The following is a 16,668-nucleotide window of genomic DNA, read 5'->3' as shown; positions in this document are numbered from 1 at the left end:
GCGCGGGTGACGGCCGCGGCGGGGCGGCGAGCCGAAGCGGGGCCCGGCCGCAGCGGCTGCGCGGGGGCGGCGGGACCGGCGACCGGGGGGCGCGGAGCCGGCGAGCATGCGCGGCGGCTGCTCCAGCGCACGGGGCTGGATCGCCTGCGGGGGGATGGAGGGATGCGGGAGGGGCGGAGGGATGCGGGGAGGGGGGGAGGAGGAGGAGGCTGGGCCGGGCCGGGCCGGGCGGCCGCCTGCCTGCCTGCCCGCCCGCCTATTTGAGGGAAAGTATCAGTTTGTAGGCGCTCAGTGCCGGCCGCCGCGGAGAGGCAGCGGGCGAGCGGCCGCCGGTCGGGGCGAGCAGCCGGCGCGGCGCTGCCCCCCTGCCGAGGACTGCCGCGCTCATCGCACGAGTGGCGGCGGGGGGTGCTACCCGCCCGCGGGGCCGCCGCCGCCCGCGCCCCTTCCCCGCCGCGTTTTTAATGGAAACATGGCGATGGCGGCTCCGACCGGCAGCGCGGCGCCCGTCGCCCCGGCCCTCTGCGGCCACCTCGCCCTGCTGCTGCTGCTCGCCGCCCCCGCCGCCCACGGCTACAGCTTCCCCCAGCAGCACACGTAAGTGCCGCCGCCCGCGGCGGGGGCTCCCCGCGCGGCTGCGGCTACCGGCGTGTCCCTGACCCGGGCCCGGCCCGGCCGCGTCCCGCTGGCGCATCGCCGGGTGGCGGCGGCGGTGCCGCCCCCAGGGCCTGCGGGGCCGCCGCTGCCCCCCCCCGGGGCCGCCGCTGCCCCCCCCCCCGGGCCGCCGCGCCGCGCCGCCCCGGAGGGGGAGCGACAGCGCCGGGGATGCGGCGGCCGCTTACCTTCCTCAGCCTGCCAGCGGTATGCGGGTCCGGGGGTGGCTCCTTAATTATTTATTTCATTTATTAAATATGTATCAAAGTCTTGGCTGTGGAATTTCTCTGCCCTCCTTCCTCCCTGCTCTCCTCCGGACCAAGGAAAAGGCGAAAATAGGAATGGCCCGAAAGTTGCTGGAACGCACAAACTTTACCAGTGTGTGCCGATTTTTAAGGCAGCTATTTAAGCGTTAATTTAGCAAGAGGGGGAAAAACGGTAGATTACTTTTTCTCCTTTCTTTTCAAGTACACAATATGGTATCTACCTCTGGCTGGACCCGGTGGAGTTCTAGGATAAACTAATAATAGACTGACAGTTCCACAGGCTATCCAAGCTAGGCATTTATTTTTTCCTGAACTGACAGAAATAGAGTTTAATCTATTGAAATAGAAAGGCAGAAAGCAAATTATTTGGATGAGGGGGTGAGGGACTGGAGTGTTCATGCAGGAAGATGTAAATAGATTTTGGAAGACAATTAGTGGTTTTGAAGTTAAGGGTTGGGAATATTTGCTAGCACGTTTAGGTTTTTTTTTGTGCTGTGATAACCCTGAAGCCCTATTCCCCTCCACAAATCCATGCTAAATCTTGCCGAGATGTATTTTAAGAGGCTGTCATTTACGTTATGAAATGCTGAGGTTTGTTGACACAGAACTGAAAAAAATCCAGACAATTCAGAGTATAGGCTGACACTGTGTCCTTACAGTCTGCGTTTCTGAAGGTGGGGAAAGATTTCAATGACATAGAGTTAATAATAGCAGTGTTGCCCTTAACTTTGTGCTGCCCCAGTGGATATGGGCTGCTTTGTGTCACAATTTTCTTGTCGTTTTTGATTTGCTTAAGAATAGAAACATGTTTATGTTTATGTATATGTTCTATGAAGTGTTTTTGAAAGCCTTTTAGCCTAATGTTTTTGATCTCTAAGTACATTTTCACAGGCATGTATTTGGCCTTCTGAAAAGAAGGCTTATCAGCAGGAGAAATAGTGTTGTTTATTTGGAGAAGCTGTAGTTTACCTTGTTAATATCTGGCTTTGTTGAAGGCACGGTTGTTTGCGGTCTTCATTTATTCAGAAATACCCCCAGTTCACCTAGATTCTTTCCGAATCCTTTCGGGTCTGGTATCCCTATTTTTAATATCTTTGACCTTTGAGAACTGATGGGATCTTTTTTCTTGCTAGCAAATAAATACAGAAATTCTTCAGCCTAGGACCATGAGAAATGTCTACCTACAGGGGGAGGAAAAGAAAGGGAATGTGCTAGTACTTGTCCAAGTACCACATCCTTATGGCCTGATCTTCTAGCTTTACTCACATGAATAGTCTTTACTTATATGAGAATTCCTATAGGAGTAAATGGGATTATGAGTGTGGTGAAGAACTAATAGCACAGATAAAGTTTGTGGGTTGTTCCTGATATTTCAGCAGCTTTTTCCGGGGCTGTAAGTTGTTGCTTTTTCCTCTTCCATTCGGAGCACAGAATCACATTATAGGATAAATCCCTTCTAGATAAAAGTATACGGATCAGAATTGTTTCCTTTCTAACTGCAGGAGGTTTTTAAAGAAGGCTCTTATACCAGGTGTATATTTTAAGAGACACATAACTTGTAAATGATGAATTGGCCTTTCCCTCACGCGGACTGATTATTTTCCGTATTGTTCTTATTAACAGCGCCAACTTTTTACCCGAAGCAGTTTTATTTCAGATAACTGGTTTGTTATGATAGATTTTACTGACGCTTTGCCCTCCTGATGTCGGAGGTGTTATCAGAATGGGCCTGATCCTGAACTGAGGGAAGCAAGATGCATAAAACTGAACCCAGTGGCAAAGATGTGCTCTTTGTAGTTTCTTACAAATATGAAGGAATGGTCCGAAAAAGGACGTGAATTCTGTGTAGATGCTTCTAGTGGCAGAGGGTGGGAAGTAACGCTGACTGACTTTGCATGTGAAGAAGAGAGGTAGAAGGGATGCAAGACCTCAGCCTGGCCTGGTATCTTTTTGCTTGTTTTATTCCCATTATGACCTGTTTTGTGAACCCCGAAAAAAGAAGAGTCCTGAATGGATATTTGATGATGAGGCACAATTGCTGGGCAGTAGGTTAACGCCTGTAACATGTGGGCTGAAACGCCCTGTGCGGCGTGCCCCAGGGCTTCTGCAAGTGTTTCTCAGGAAACAAATATTTAGTGGGAGTAGAAAGTGCAATGGTAGCTGGCACCAACACCTGAGCAACATCCTTTTATTGACTGTTCCCCTCCGAGTAGCTTCTTAACTGTGCCCTTTTTATTTCCTAAAAATACTGGATAAACCTGAAATCTTTTTGGAAGGTTTGCCGGTCAGAAGCTGAGTTGAGCTGATGAAATGGGCTGCTAAGTTCTTCTAGTTAGGAGCCAATTTTCTTCTACTTTGGACAATGCGTCCTTGTTATCAACAGGGAATAATACCGAGTTTTGATTAGAAACCTTGTTTATCTTTGGAGATTTTCTCTGTGAGTCACTTAAGTCATTTTTCACTATAGGAATCAAAAATGAGGCTGCTTTTTTAAGCAGCCCCAGAACTGTTTCATTCTGACAGGCAGCAGACTGAATGATTAGGATATTTTGCTTGAGAGGGGGGGAGGAAAAAAAAGAGAAGAACAAACCCTTTTTTTTTTTTTTTTTTTTTTTGCCACAGTGATATTAACTGTCAGCCGTGGTTCTGTGTGTGTTGATTCTTGGTTCTGTCCCTGATAAATCACTGCTGTTCCACATTATCTGTCTCTCCTCCCTGGTAGCATGATTTTAATCATCTTATGCTGAGCTAAGGAAGGCTTGGCTCAGCCAGTTGTCCAAAGGGGAATTTCTCATTGAGATTTAAAAAGCGAAATCCCAGATTGGAACAAACCCATTTGGGCGGGCATGTTAGGTTGATGGCCATTGACTGACAAGGCTGTTTTTAGGAATGGTCATACATGTGAACATGCGTCTGTGTGGCTGATGGGATTAATGGCTCTGGGGGAAAGAAGACTGTTGATTGCTGTTACATTTTCTTTTAAATACTATGCAGAGGCATTCCTGTGGCAGCATAGTGATAACCTCTGCTTGAATCTCTGCAAGATTAGGTATTAGAAGATTGAAAGTGTGGTCAATCAGAGGAGTCCTGCACCTGTATTGCCATTGCCTCCCGCTAATGGGAATTGCGTGCATGTGAGCGCTGGCGAATGCGGCTGGCAGGGCTGGCGCCTGGGAGCAGAACGACCCCCCCCTCCTCACTTTGCAGAAAGGCTTTTTGTCACTTGGTCTTGAAAGAAAATTGCCATCTGCTAGAGGGTGGCGAGCCATTTCCTTCTTGTGAGGAAGCAGGTGCGTGCAGGATCGCTGCGCGTACTGTGGTGAGGCTTGGCTCCCTCGTTGCTCTGTGGTGCATCTCTGATCGGCCAGTGAGAGGAGAAGGGTCTGTCTGTTGGGTAAAGCACAGCCTAGGGACCAGAGTCTGGTCCTAGCTCTCCAGCATGAGCTTTTGCGATTGTCAGATGCAGACAGTAGTTTTTGGCAGCAGGCTTGAGGCGTTACCAGTGTTGCTAACAGAGATATTGGGCGGTGAAGGCTCCTGCCAAGAGCAGTAATGCCTAATAGGTGTCCATCACCACTGAAAGGTGGGCTTGAGGTTGTCACTACCAAAATAACTGCTTCCTCTGAGTATGTTTTGATTTTTTGCTTCAGTCGTTTCACCCGATATGAGGTTAATGATACTGACAGTGATGGCACATCTCCTGGGCTATCAGGGCTTGAAATAAATAACTATATTAGAACTGGACATTGTTAAGTTTGGGGGATACCATGAAGAGGAAGCCCCTTCTCTTCTGCTGCTGCTGTACAGTCAGAAAATCTCTTGCAATCATGGTTTTGATGCTTGGCAGAGAAACTTGTCTGGAAAGGAGCAAAGAGGAAGTGGGGAGATGGCCCTGCTTCTGCTTGTCTTCAGCTACACTCTGCTGAGCAGAGAGACAGCTCACTGGGAGGGCAATCTACCCCCATGAATGACTGATGTATCACATCGCGCCTTCTCTGCGAGAGCTAAGCAGCCTCTGTGAGAATTTGTACCCAGGGGAGGCATGGGCACCCAGCGTCCCTGCCACAGAAGCTGCTTCGTGATTCTCAGAGGCACCCTTAAAATGCACCGAGGCAGCTGAACTGCAGCGGGCACAGGACCAAATGCTTTTAAAAGTGGCTTGCAGGATTTCTTTGGCGTTTTAAAAATTTTCTCTTTTCCCTTTCCTGAATGTTTCCTGTTCAGGTCTCCCATCAGGGATAGCTGTATATGAGCGCTTGATTGAAAGTAGGGAAGGGAACATGACCGTAGGTTGAACATCTTCCGCAAGGGTCTGCAGAGCAGGGACCGGGACAGCTTCCAGGGGGAGCAGTGAGCAACGACAGCGCAGCATGTCAGCGTGCACATTGTCATGAACCTGGCTTGACTGTTAAGCTTATTCCTTGGGATCACTGGCTAATAAGGCCCAATAATTTATTTCAGTGATCTTCAAGGTTCTCCTGCATTTTCCGTGTTTCTGTTCTTCCCACTTTTGTGCTCAATCCTTCATCACAATAACTTCTCCTGTGGGGCAGGAGAGCAGGAAACTTGTAATGCTAAGCATTGCAGAGAGTAGGGCATTACAGTTTTGCCTTGAGAGGCAGAACTGCCTATCTGTTTCTAACTGCCTAACTGTTTCTTGCCTGTTTTTGTAACACATCAAACCTATTCCCCGTCTGCAGTGATCTCCTTCAGGATTGTGGCTCCATGAGTTTGAGTCTTTCAACTGTATACATTGAAAAATTGTTAATTTAAATTCTGTTAGGAGAGCCTGTGGGTTCCTGCCGAAATCAATAAGGCTCTTGCATGAAGACCTGAGAGTGGAAATGGGCTTATGCCTGCTGTTTAACAGGCCTAGTTCAGAAGTTTAATTCTAAAGAAACTTTGTGTGTTGTGTGCATGTGTGCCACAGCCCCTTAAAAGCTGAAGGTGGCTACACAGAGTCTAAATGGAACTGTAAAAGTTTATCCCTGAGCAAGCTTGCTGCTGTTTGGCTTCAAAAGCCAGCAGAAAAGCTCTTGAGGGCTTAAGTGCTGGGGCATCTGCACACTGTAACATTGTACATGTGCAATAAACCGTAGAATGTAGACAATACTTTTTTCAGTTGATGAAATATTGAAGTGGGATGAAATAAAAGAAAAAGCCATTGCCAAGCAAAATACTTGAGTGAAATATTCAACACGAAAGGACACTATCTGAGCATTTGGATATTTGCTTTTCCAGGAGCCTCTTGAAAGCAAAATGTGTTTCGTTAGCAAAATTATTTTTTCCACTCTTGGGTATTGGTAGTACTTTGTTTGAGAGCTGTTCCTGTAATCCAGTCTTTGTTCTCAAGTTTATTAGTGCCGGGGGAATGAGGTTGCACAAGCCGTTGTTACTGGAGAGTTGCTTTGTATCAACAAGCTATTGGCACGGTTTTCTTTAGGCTCAATCGTTTGATCTTTCAGAGAATGTACATGAGTTTTCTTCATAACGTTGACAGTAGTCCTACAAATCTATCAATTCTGTCTCATCATCTTTTGGTCATAAATATCATTTGAGACTGGAAATCGCATTAAAATAATGGGTCTTTACCCAGAGCAAAGGAGCGATTCTTTGGCTGTGAAGCGGAGTGTTTCTCATGTTGACTGATGCCGGAGTGATCAGTATGTTTAGCCAGATCAGCTTGTTACGGGTGAAGGGGCTGCAGGGCAGGAGACACAAGGATCTGAATGGAAGTCAGGTCAAATGAAGGTTGCACGGTCTGTGGTTTCCGTATCTATTCATTAACTCAATGCAAAGTCATTATTCTTGCCTGTGATGAGGCTACCACGCAGCCTTTTCAGAAGCTGCTTCTCAGTCAGGCAGTGATGGCACAAGAGCGGCTGTGTAGCGCATCTTCTCCCAGGATCACCTGAGACTCCCTTTTAGGGGAACCAGGATCAGAGCTCATCCCCTCACTGTCCTCGCTTGTGACTGAGGCTGGGAACTCCAGCGGAGGTAATTGCTGATAGCAAGCAGATTGTCAGATTGGGTGCTAAGCAGGGATATAAAACACTTAGTGCAATGGCTCTGATGATGATAAAGCCTTGGGCACAGTTGCCAAAACAGGAGTTGAGTTTGTGTATATGTAATGAGCCAAGCGCCTTTGTGCGGGAACACCAGTGAAGCGAATGGAGTTAAACCAAGAAGTAGGGGATGCAACATGATTTTTAGCTCTCATTTGTGTAGAGGTCTCTGAAATTCTTGCAGTGAAAGGAGGAAGGTCTTTCATGACAATTACCCCCCCCACCCCCCATGTCATGGTCTTTCTTTCATTGCCCATTAAGGGTAGGAATGGTGCTGTGCTTCCCACGGACTAGGCTGCAGTTGCTTTTGCGACAGTGAGGTACGAATCCACTCAAGCCAGCGGGCTGCTTTTTGGATTTCTGTGGTACTGCTGGGGTCAGAAACTGTTCTGTTGTCCCCTCCCTTACTGACACTTGGGGAATTCATGAATCAATACTAATTGTGCCAACCAGTGAGTACGTGTATCACTGTGATAGAAAACTCGGAGAGATGGATTACAAAAGGCACGTTCGTTTACCTGAGAAAGGTTGTCTCTCTTGAATTATTTATGAGGCTTCACAGCGTGCTGGTAAATTTTATAAAAGTGATGAAGTCCCAGTAATATGAACCTCTTCACTGCAGCTTCCTGCTAGTAGAGTTTTTGCTAAGAAAGGAGAGGAGGTGGGCGATGGAGGAGAAGGAAAAAATGGGGAGAGACTGGACGGACAGAGAGAGGCTGCTGTTTTCATGTGCAAATGATGAGGTGTGCAGAGCAATGAAGTGCGAATTAGTTAGATCATGCTGTGCACTGGAGCAAAAATCTCTGTAGTGTTAGAAAGCAACTTATGCTTGGGGGAAGGCTGGGGAGAAGGCTGGGGAAAGCAGATGCAAGGACAGAGAAGGGTGCAAATCTAATGCCCATAATACTGACAGTTCTATAGCCATATGAATATTATTTGCAGGGAGAGTTTCCTTAAAGTCAAAGTATATACTCATTTCAGTGAGGTTTACTCATCTGAGCACCATCAAATGTGGAGTCAAGACTCAGGTTTGCTTCAGAAATGATTGAGGTTTTTTTTTCTGCACGTGATCAGTATCTTCCTTGTGCTCTGGAGAGGGTCGGTACCCTGTGAGCACAACGTTTGGTTTTGGACCAGAGATGTCTGTTCACGATGATGCTCTGTGGGCCTCAGATTCCCCAGGTTAAGTCGGTGTTGTGCAATAGTAAAAGTGAGGGCAATAAACATCTGAGTCCTGGCCCAAGTGCGCTGGCTTGCCTGTGGCCCCTGCTGTAACACTGTTTCAGAGCTAAAAGTCAGTGATGCAGCAGGCATGGTGCAAGTTCACAGTGCGGCTGCCCCTGCGTACCCGACTCATTGCTAAATAGAGCCCCCAACCCCTCCCAGCTTCATAGCTTCTCGGCCTTCCAGGCACAAGCAAAGTTACCCCCTTAAGCTGTTAAATTGGTGGAAAGAATTGGGAGCGTGTGTTGAATCTATCTCCATTGAAGTGACAAATGAGGAAATGATTCTCTTTATAAATACCAATGCCTTTCAACACATAACGGAGCTGGGGCCTGAAAGTTTTCTCTTGTAGTAAGCTGCTAGTCTGTTTTGCTGTCAGGTCATGTTTCTTCTCCAGTGGGCATTTAGTATTCTTCAGTCCATGATATTATGGTATCTAGAGTCTGAGTTTGCATTCATCTTCCAAATAAGAAACCAGAACAAGGGGCGTATGTGTAAATATTTTTAAGAGACTACCTTGTATAAGCCATTTATGCTCTAAGAGATGTATAAAGTTCTCACTGATTTCATTTCCTCTGAATCAACGAGATGATATTCTTATATCTGAATTCTCAGATCTATTAACTTTATGTAATAATATCCTTCTATTGTGGCCAATGCTCGTTTTCTCTAGTGTGGTACAGTGAGCGTGATGAATGCTGTGCCTTGTTCGCATTTCTAACATATAGTGGGTTTCCGACTTAGGTTTTTGGCAGCTGTAACATGGTCACTGAGAGAGAGAGAGACAGAGACTTAAGCCAAGCGAAGCACCTAATATGCAACTTTCTCAGGTGTTGAACATCCAGTCAAATTCTGGGCGGTGAGTGGTTGAACATCCTTTTATTGCGCCATAGCAAACTCAGTAGACCCAAGAGAAGCCAAAGTACCATTTCCTCATGTCTGAGGTAGTCTTCTAAATTAAAGGTCTGTACTAAGCATTCACTGCAGAGTCATGTTCTGGAGCTTGGCAGGGAAAAAAATAATGTAGGGTGTGCACTTCCATGAGGAGTATGGGCTCATGTGCTTCCAGGACTTCTGCAGGGGGAAGGGAAGCCCATTGCTCATGTAAAAGTAAACCTTCTGCAGCAGCTTGTCGTGGGTAGCAGGGGAAAAAAAGAGTGGAAGAAACAGCAGTTAATTATTGAAGACCTGCAAGCTGAAAAGAGCTTCAGGATGGTGAGCCTCCAGCCACAGCTAAGCATGCACTGCAACTTCATGGGCGCTGTGCTTTCACCTCCTCCACTGCCTGCTCTGGGAAGGAGGGTAGATTACATGAGTATGAAAAACCAGTCTCTTGTCTTCATGTGGTTTTCACTTATTCTATTTGTTTGTTTGCTAAGAAATCTTAGTAGTAGTCAATCAGTGACCAAACTGATGGTGTTATTTTGCCTTCCACAAAATGACAGCGCTTTCAAGAGCGCGGGCCAAAAGAGCATCAGCCCAAAATGAGCCTTCTCTGCCTGCTCTGTGCACAAGCACACACATTTTTGTGTACCTCCTTGGCGCTGTCCTGTGGGACTGCTGGTGGTTGAGCCATTTTCCTGACCTCGAATTTATTATGATGCAGAAGCATTCACCACTGTTGGCCTTGCATGCTGTACTCTGCTACAGTTATGTTCAATTTAAAAGCTAAGAAATATCAAAGAATTTTCAAGATACCGGGCCAAATTCATCCCTGATGTAATTGTGCTGAGAGATGTGGGATTGTGCTAGGGATAACTTTAAGGCCTTTGTCTCTTAGTTTTTAAATATGGTAGTGGTTATGGTTACGTTTTATTCAATTTTTATTATGGGGTGAATGAAAGGAATAAATCTAACACACCTACTGTTTGCTCATGCTTTAGTCCCATTTTCTAAATAACCACATTTAGTACCTGCCCACTTGTTTGACCTGGCAACAAAAGTGTTGGGTTGGCATTTTTGACATCAATACTGCCTTTTGCCCATCACTTTAAGGCTAAATTGAACACTTCTATGTCACTTGGTTTTTTCACTATGGTTATTTGTTTTGGTCTAGTTTTCCCTTTAGAAAAATCTGACCAGCTCTATCTCTCACTCCCACTACCTGCTTGATGCTGGGGAAGTTATTTCATAAAATGTGGCCCCTTCCATATCCCTAGACACCACAAATGAAAGCGCGTAGCCTTAACTTCCCTTTGCTTCCCTAGTGCTCCATGCCTGGGCATGTGGAGGATGAAACAGCTCTAATCCCTGTCTGTGGCCAGGTATGAAAGGGGTCTGACAACCACATCTTGATGCAGGGTCTTATTTTACCGTCGTATCTGCTGAGATAGCCAGTGTCCTTTTTCCCCCCTCTTAGAGCCCTGCAGTATCTTTTATACCGTGCTGTTCTGACAGCCTTGCTAGTGCCTCGTTTCCTCTGGAAGATGCAGCAATATCGAGTCGGAGCTCAGATGGGATCCTGAGGCCAGGAATCTGCATGGAGGATTGCCTCTAGTGATGCTGATGCGTGGGAGTCTTTTCTTTTCTTTTCTTTTTCCCTCTCCCCTTACCTTCTTCTCTTGACACCCTTCCAAGTGGAGGCTTGCATTGAAAGCGTTGCTGGTTCATGCAGTTTCTGAATGTGATTGTGTGCAATGAAAACAGCCTTTTTTATTTTATAAGAGCCACTTAATAAATGTCACTTACTGGGTGACTCTTAGGCAACTGAGTGCATGGCCTTCTCATCAGAAAGCGGCTGCCAGAACCTGTCATGTTCTCTAGAGTCACAGCTGTGTGATGGAAGAGTAGGTTTGCCAGTTGTCCAAAAAAAGGTGTTTTTTAATGGTAGCTTGTGTAACACTTGACTTTTTCTTAGTTAAATCTACTTATTCCTATGTTTGTACCATTTCAGAGTTGTTATTAGATGCCATAAGGTAGCATTAGTATTCTTATATGTTTGAAGTTTCTTCCAGAGAAAACCAAGAGGCTGCAGAAATTAAAGATTTAGTAAATGGTACCCCTTCTTCTTAGAGAGGAATACCAATGTGGTGTTGGGGATCTGAAAAGGGACCTGCTGTGGGCTGCGGAAGAGATGTTTCAGTTTTTTACAAAACCTGAGGTCCCTGCTGCACTGGGGCCACCTGTAATATGTCTGCATGCAATCTCTCTACGTAACAGCCCATGCCGCATTAGATGGATGAAGGGTTCCGGTTCAAAGCCTGTGATTTAAGAGGTTGGGTAGACTCGGTGGTGGAAGTGAGCTGGTTCACTCTGCAATGGCGTGGCCAGCTTCTAATACTGGGGGAGCTGCAACTTGTTGAAGTGTTTCGAAGTCAGCGAAGTGCATTACATAGGAGTCCAGATCCAGTGATCCAAATGTGCACTATTCTAAGTCACTTATTTAGGGTTCTGTCTAAATTTTCCTATAACGTTAATGTACCTTTCTCATTTGGCTTGGCTACAATATTCATTACAATGTCACTCCTTCTCTTCAGTTTTTTCTACTGCTATGGTATTCTGGTTTAGCATTTACCTTCCAATAGTTTCTGCATAGCAGAGCACTTGTATTACTGGCTGTAATCTTGTAATCTATAGTTAATCTTGAACACAGATGCCTTTGCAGAGTCTAGAAAGATTTCGGCTTTTGGTAACATGTTTACGAGTAAGGAAAATAGCTTAAAAATTGTTGTATGTTAAAATTCTTGTGTGTTAATCTTGCCGTGATGCCACAGCTTCTGTCAATATGTAGGTCAGCAAGATGCTTGTGACTGAGAGTGAAGGCAGATCCTGACTTTGGAAGAGTCTCAGCAAAGGCCTTGAGTTATGCCTTTGCTGTGGGGAAATCCACAGCAGAGGAATTTAGCCCATTTTTCCAGTGCCAGGCCTATCTTCCAGTTGTTCTCTTATCCTTAATTGATCTTCTGGCCTACTTTTTATCAACTACATGTTAAAAAGTGACCAGCCTGTCAGTCTTGGCTAGCATCAGGAGCAAATCTTCAGGTAGTCTATGCCTCAGGCTCATTCCCTGGGGAGATGGATAATTCTTTCATGAAGCCCTTTGGATTGTCATCGTCCCTCACCCCTTTGCAGTATGAGTGTCTTGTCCTGCTCTCTCCCCTCCACTCCTTGATGCTTTTTTACATGCACTTTGTAATAGCGTTTGCATTTCCCCATTGCTCGTTTTGCCAATGAAACTAGGGCTTCAAGGTCTCTGTTATGTCAGCAGTGGAGCAGGAAATAGATCCCAGATCACATAATTCCTGCTCATCTGTTCCTTTGAATGAACCCACGCTCTTCATCTCGGAATGAGTGTTTCTCCTGTGAGGTGCTAACGAGACTTTAGATTCAAGTATGAAATGTAGCCAGGAGGATTTCGAGTCCGGAAAGAAAGTCTTTCCCTTTCTTTAGTTGGGATAGTGGGAACTGCCCCTATGGGTCTAAAGGCTCCTCTGAAAGGCAATATTCTCTAGCAAATGCCTGAACATTAAAGTTCAGACAGTTCTGTTCTGTGGATGGTTTAGAGGAAGGGGAGAGAGCCTGCTGCCAAATGCTTAGTGTGCCTCAGCATTGGGCTTTTGGAAATGAAATGGGTGCCCTCTGCAATATAAGCCCTCATGCATTTGGCTACTTGTGCTGGGTAAGTTATGGCCAGGCACCTTTCCCAAGAAATGCTCTTTTTAAAATTACATTTTATGCTGATGATGCACTCATTTAGAATTGGATCTCTCTTGTGCTTGTTGCCTCCTCAAGGCAAACGCTCGCTGTTGGAACTGGTTATTGGGGGAACTGTAGAGCAGCAGCTCCTGACCATCTCTCAGACGTTTCTCTCTTTGCATGGTATCTGAGAAACCATCTGAACATTTCCCACTCTGTGTGTGTGTCTGAGAGAGGAATTCTAGAGACCATTAAGCTGGGTAATTTACATGCTTCTTGAGCCTGTGCCTAGGGAAATATATTTCACAGGTAATTTCAAATCTCGTGGTGTGTGGAAGAAGTCATTATTCTAAATAGAAAGGGGTTGATGATGTCATAAGACCCATTGAGAGGACCACATTAAAGCCTTTTTTTTTTTTTAAATCAACTTTTACAGGAGAGAGTCCTGGGTATTATATTCGCAGGACTTTTGGATGCCCGATGTTTTTGATTTTAATGTCAATGCTCATTTATAAAAGCAGAAGAGTGAATTATCTTGTAATCTGAGGTTTCAGTTAGTGTGCGTATTGTGTGTGAGGGCTGGGAGAAGTACTGTGGAGTATCAGTAGGTATGTGACTTTCCTGCTTTGGTGCTTGAATGCTGTCTTTGAAGTGCAGGCATCAAGCTTAGTGTCAGGAGGTTCTGAGTTGTAATCCTGGCTATGCTACTCAAAATATGTCTGGATTTGGGAATGCTGCTTCACTTCTGTAGCTCAGTTCTCCCCGCCTGAAAAAAGGGAAAAAATATTTCTGTCAGGCATGTTAGGAGGATGTGTCGGTTAATGTTGATCGGTCGCTTGGAAATGATGTTTGATGGACTTCTGCAGTATCTATCTGTGCTGCATTTAACCAGGATATTGAAATAATGAGGGATGGGAATATGGGTGGTAAGTACAATCGTCTTGCACCCCCAACTCTGCTTCACTGTGGGTTTATTAGCTTGAGGCATTTGATGAGGAAAAGGATGCAACTGGGCCTAGGCTCCAGTAGAATTTCCTAGTGACTGTTCCCTCTTCAAGAGAAGACGACTTGTTGCAGAGTGGCATTTTTTCATGGCAGGGGGAACTCTACAGGTGCTCCGGCACAACATCCTCATTCCTCAGGACAGGAGGTGCATCCCTTTAGGCATGAAAAGCTGGCTGCTACTGGAGATGGGGAAGCTGATCCTGATGGATCCATGTCCTGAGCCTATATGGCAAATCCTGTCGTACCTTCTGCGTACATCCAGTGTGGTTCAGTACTCTCAATTTCAAAATGCTTGCATTCTTTTTCAAAGTAAAGACTGTATGTATTTGCTTTTCCTTGTGGAGGGAGCAGTGTTTCTCCCAGCTGGATGGGGAGAAGAAGAGAGGAGGAGGAGGAGGCCTGTGACCTGTGAAAGCTAACAGTTTCATCCCTGTTACTGTAGTGCTCTGAATAATGCAGTGGCACTGGGACAAAACCTAACTGGGCTTCAAACTTTCATCATCCCCACCTCAGCGTGCGTCTGGATGCCACCTTACAATAGAGAAGGTACAGCAGACAGCTTTTAGATGTGTATCACAAAGCAGTCAGGTAATGGCATAAAATGCAGTAAATTAATTTTTTTTTTAAATGCTCTCCACTCCCACCCCCTTTTTCTTTCATTGCTGAAAAGGAGTTATACAATGAACAGCTTCTGGAAATGAAGGCGACTGCATATGAAATAACAGGGTTCTGGGTGTTTGGCTGGTGAGACATGCAATGAGTGAACATCACTAAGTGCTTTATAATAACAATGATTAGAACACTCTCTCTTAGGCGCCAGGAACCTCTCAGGTGGGGGAATAGTGGGAAGAGTTGTTTAAGGTGGGGGGTTTAACTAGGCAGACATCTAGTGACAGAGATGGCCAGAAACCCCTTGAGGAATGTTATATGTGATTGATATATATGATGACTAAACGTCCCAGGAGACTTGGGATTAACATGTTTGGAGGCTGAAGAATAATGCCAATAAAGGCCCCAAAATAGCTCTTGTAACAGAAGGCCCCTTCTGGCAGAGGTTAATGGTATCTTTGCTTGGTAATGGAGAGAAGTTCTAGACACAAAGCCACCATAGGTCCAGCTAGGCATTAGTTCTCTGCCAGACTCCGTAATACAGCTTATATTTTAATGATCTGATTCATCATTGCTTGCTTAGCCCAGTACTGCTTAGCTGAAACCTACTGGGAAGGGTGGACGTGGAAAGCAGTCTTCCAGCATCCTGTGACTAGTCAGGGTTATGCAGCTTGCCATTTTCAGCCTTGCCATACTTGTATTTCTCTGCAACTCTTCATCCTAGAATGACTCGTCCTGGCGGTGACACTATCTTTGGGTCAAGTATTCCTGTGCAAGCAAGATCACTTTGGGAAGCTCTTTCTTGCCTGAGGCAGTGGCCACTCCTTTTTTCCCCCACTTGCCACTATAGCCTAAGGTCTCTCCCACATCCTCTAAACAGCACACCCTGAGAGACGGTTGCAGTGTATGTACTTAAAACTCCATTCCAGCTCTCAGGCAAGGCTCTTCAGTATCAGGCATTACTTGGTATTTGGACCGGACTTGTTACATAAATGACCAAAGCAAGGTGGAGGGCTGTTTTGCCTTGTACAGTATCTTACTATTTATATTGCCAGGAGGTGGTTGTGAAGTATTCAAAATATTTAGAAAGCTGAAATCTTGCAGGAGCCTGAATCAGCCATTATGCTGTGGCTGAGCAGCAGTATAGGAGCACAGGGCAACTTTTAACATCTCATCACAAAACTATTTGTGTATGCTTTAGATGACAGCGTTCTGGTGGCAAGATACAGAACGATGACCCAAACTTTCTTGTTCTAGCCATCTCTGACGTAGTCAAGTGACAGCTTTGCTAGTTGTCCAGGCTGTGAAGAAAACTCTCCCATCTCCAACTGAAGATGCAAATCATATTAGGAATAGTTATATGGTCTGTTGGGGTAGTTCAGCCCTCTATGTGGTGATGAGGATTTACTGGAATGAAGAAGAAGATGCAACAATCTATCCTACTTCTCTGTCTCTCTCCCAAGAGAGTCATGAATTATACACAGAATAAACAAATAACCTGATATGTCTGTCATTATATCGTAAAGGCCTTTAATAATTCATGCACTTTGCAAAATCCTTACTAAGACCTACCCTCTGTAACCTTATCTTCACAGTGGGGGATGAGCATCTCTTCAGCTTCTCCACTCAGATTGCATCTGTAAAACAGAGAAGGCGTCAGCAAGGAGGAAGGTTTTTATCTTAAAACTTATCTGTAAAATGGGTTGCAAAGCAGTGTGCAAAAGTTATCAGCTGCTGGGTCTCGAGAGATGCTGAACATGACAAGTGGCTGCACTGGGTGAAATTTATCCAAGTAGTGTGCTTAATAAAACTGACACCTATTCACTTCTTTATTAATTCATTATGTTTCAAGTCCAAATTTGTGACAGGCTTTGAGATGAGGAGTACAGTTCTAATTCTGTGTGATAAGAGCGCAAACATAGGAGAACCCCACGGGCTTCTGTTGCTCCTGATGTGCATCAGCAAGCATGTGATAGAAATCTGGTTTCAGAATTCAAAATAAGAGTGAGAAAATCGTAGCTGTATAAGAAGAGAGGAGAGTAAGGCTTATGGTTACTTTTGGCTTCAAACAAAAAAGGTAAAAATGTGGGCCCACTGCTGAATGGGGCGGGTGCCCTGGTGACAAAGGCTATAGAGAAGGAAGAGTTATTGAATGCCTTCTTTGCTTCAGTCTTCACTGCTAAGGCCAGTCCTCAGGAAATCCAGACCCT

General features: G+C 45.6%; 1 protein-coding gene across 2 annotated transcripts in view; it reads left to right on the top strand.

The window, feature by feature from the left end:
* The first annotated feature begins 268 nt into the window (after nt 1–268).
* The window catches only part of CACNA2D2 (calcium voltage-gated channel auxiliary subunit alpha2delta 2), a 263,927-nt gene continuing 247,527 nt past the window's right edge, over nt 269–16,668 (top strand). Inside the window, exon 1 of one of the 2 annotated variants that reach the window (XM_068907175.1) lies at nt 269–597. In XM_068907175.1, coding sequence (XP_068763276.1) covers nt 473–597 — 125 coding nt within the window. In that variant the 5' untranslated portion in view covers nt 269–472. The remainder of the gene's footprint in view (nt 598–16,668) is intronic. The other variant, XM_068907174.1, reaches the window with a different exon arrangement.

Source organism: Struthio camelus, chromosome 14 (genome assembly GCF_040807025.1).
Source record: "Struthio camelus isolate bStrCam1 chromosome 14, bStrCam1.hap1, whole genome shotgun sequence".
NCBI classification, from domain to species: domain Eukaryota; kingdom Metazoa; phylum Chordata; class Aves; order Struthioniformes; family Struthionidae; genus Struthio; species Struthio camelus.
The sequence above is the reverse complement of the archived record's forward strand: the minus strand, read 5'-3'. Positions and strand labels throughout refer to the sequence as shown.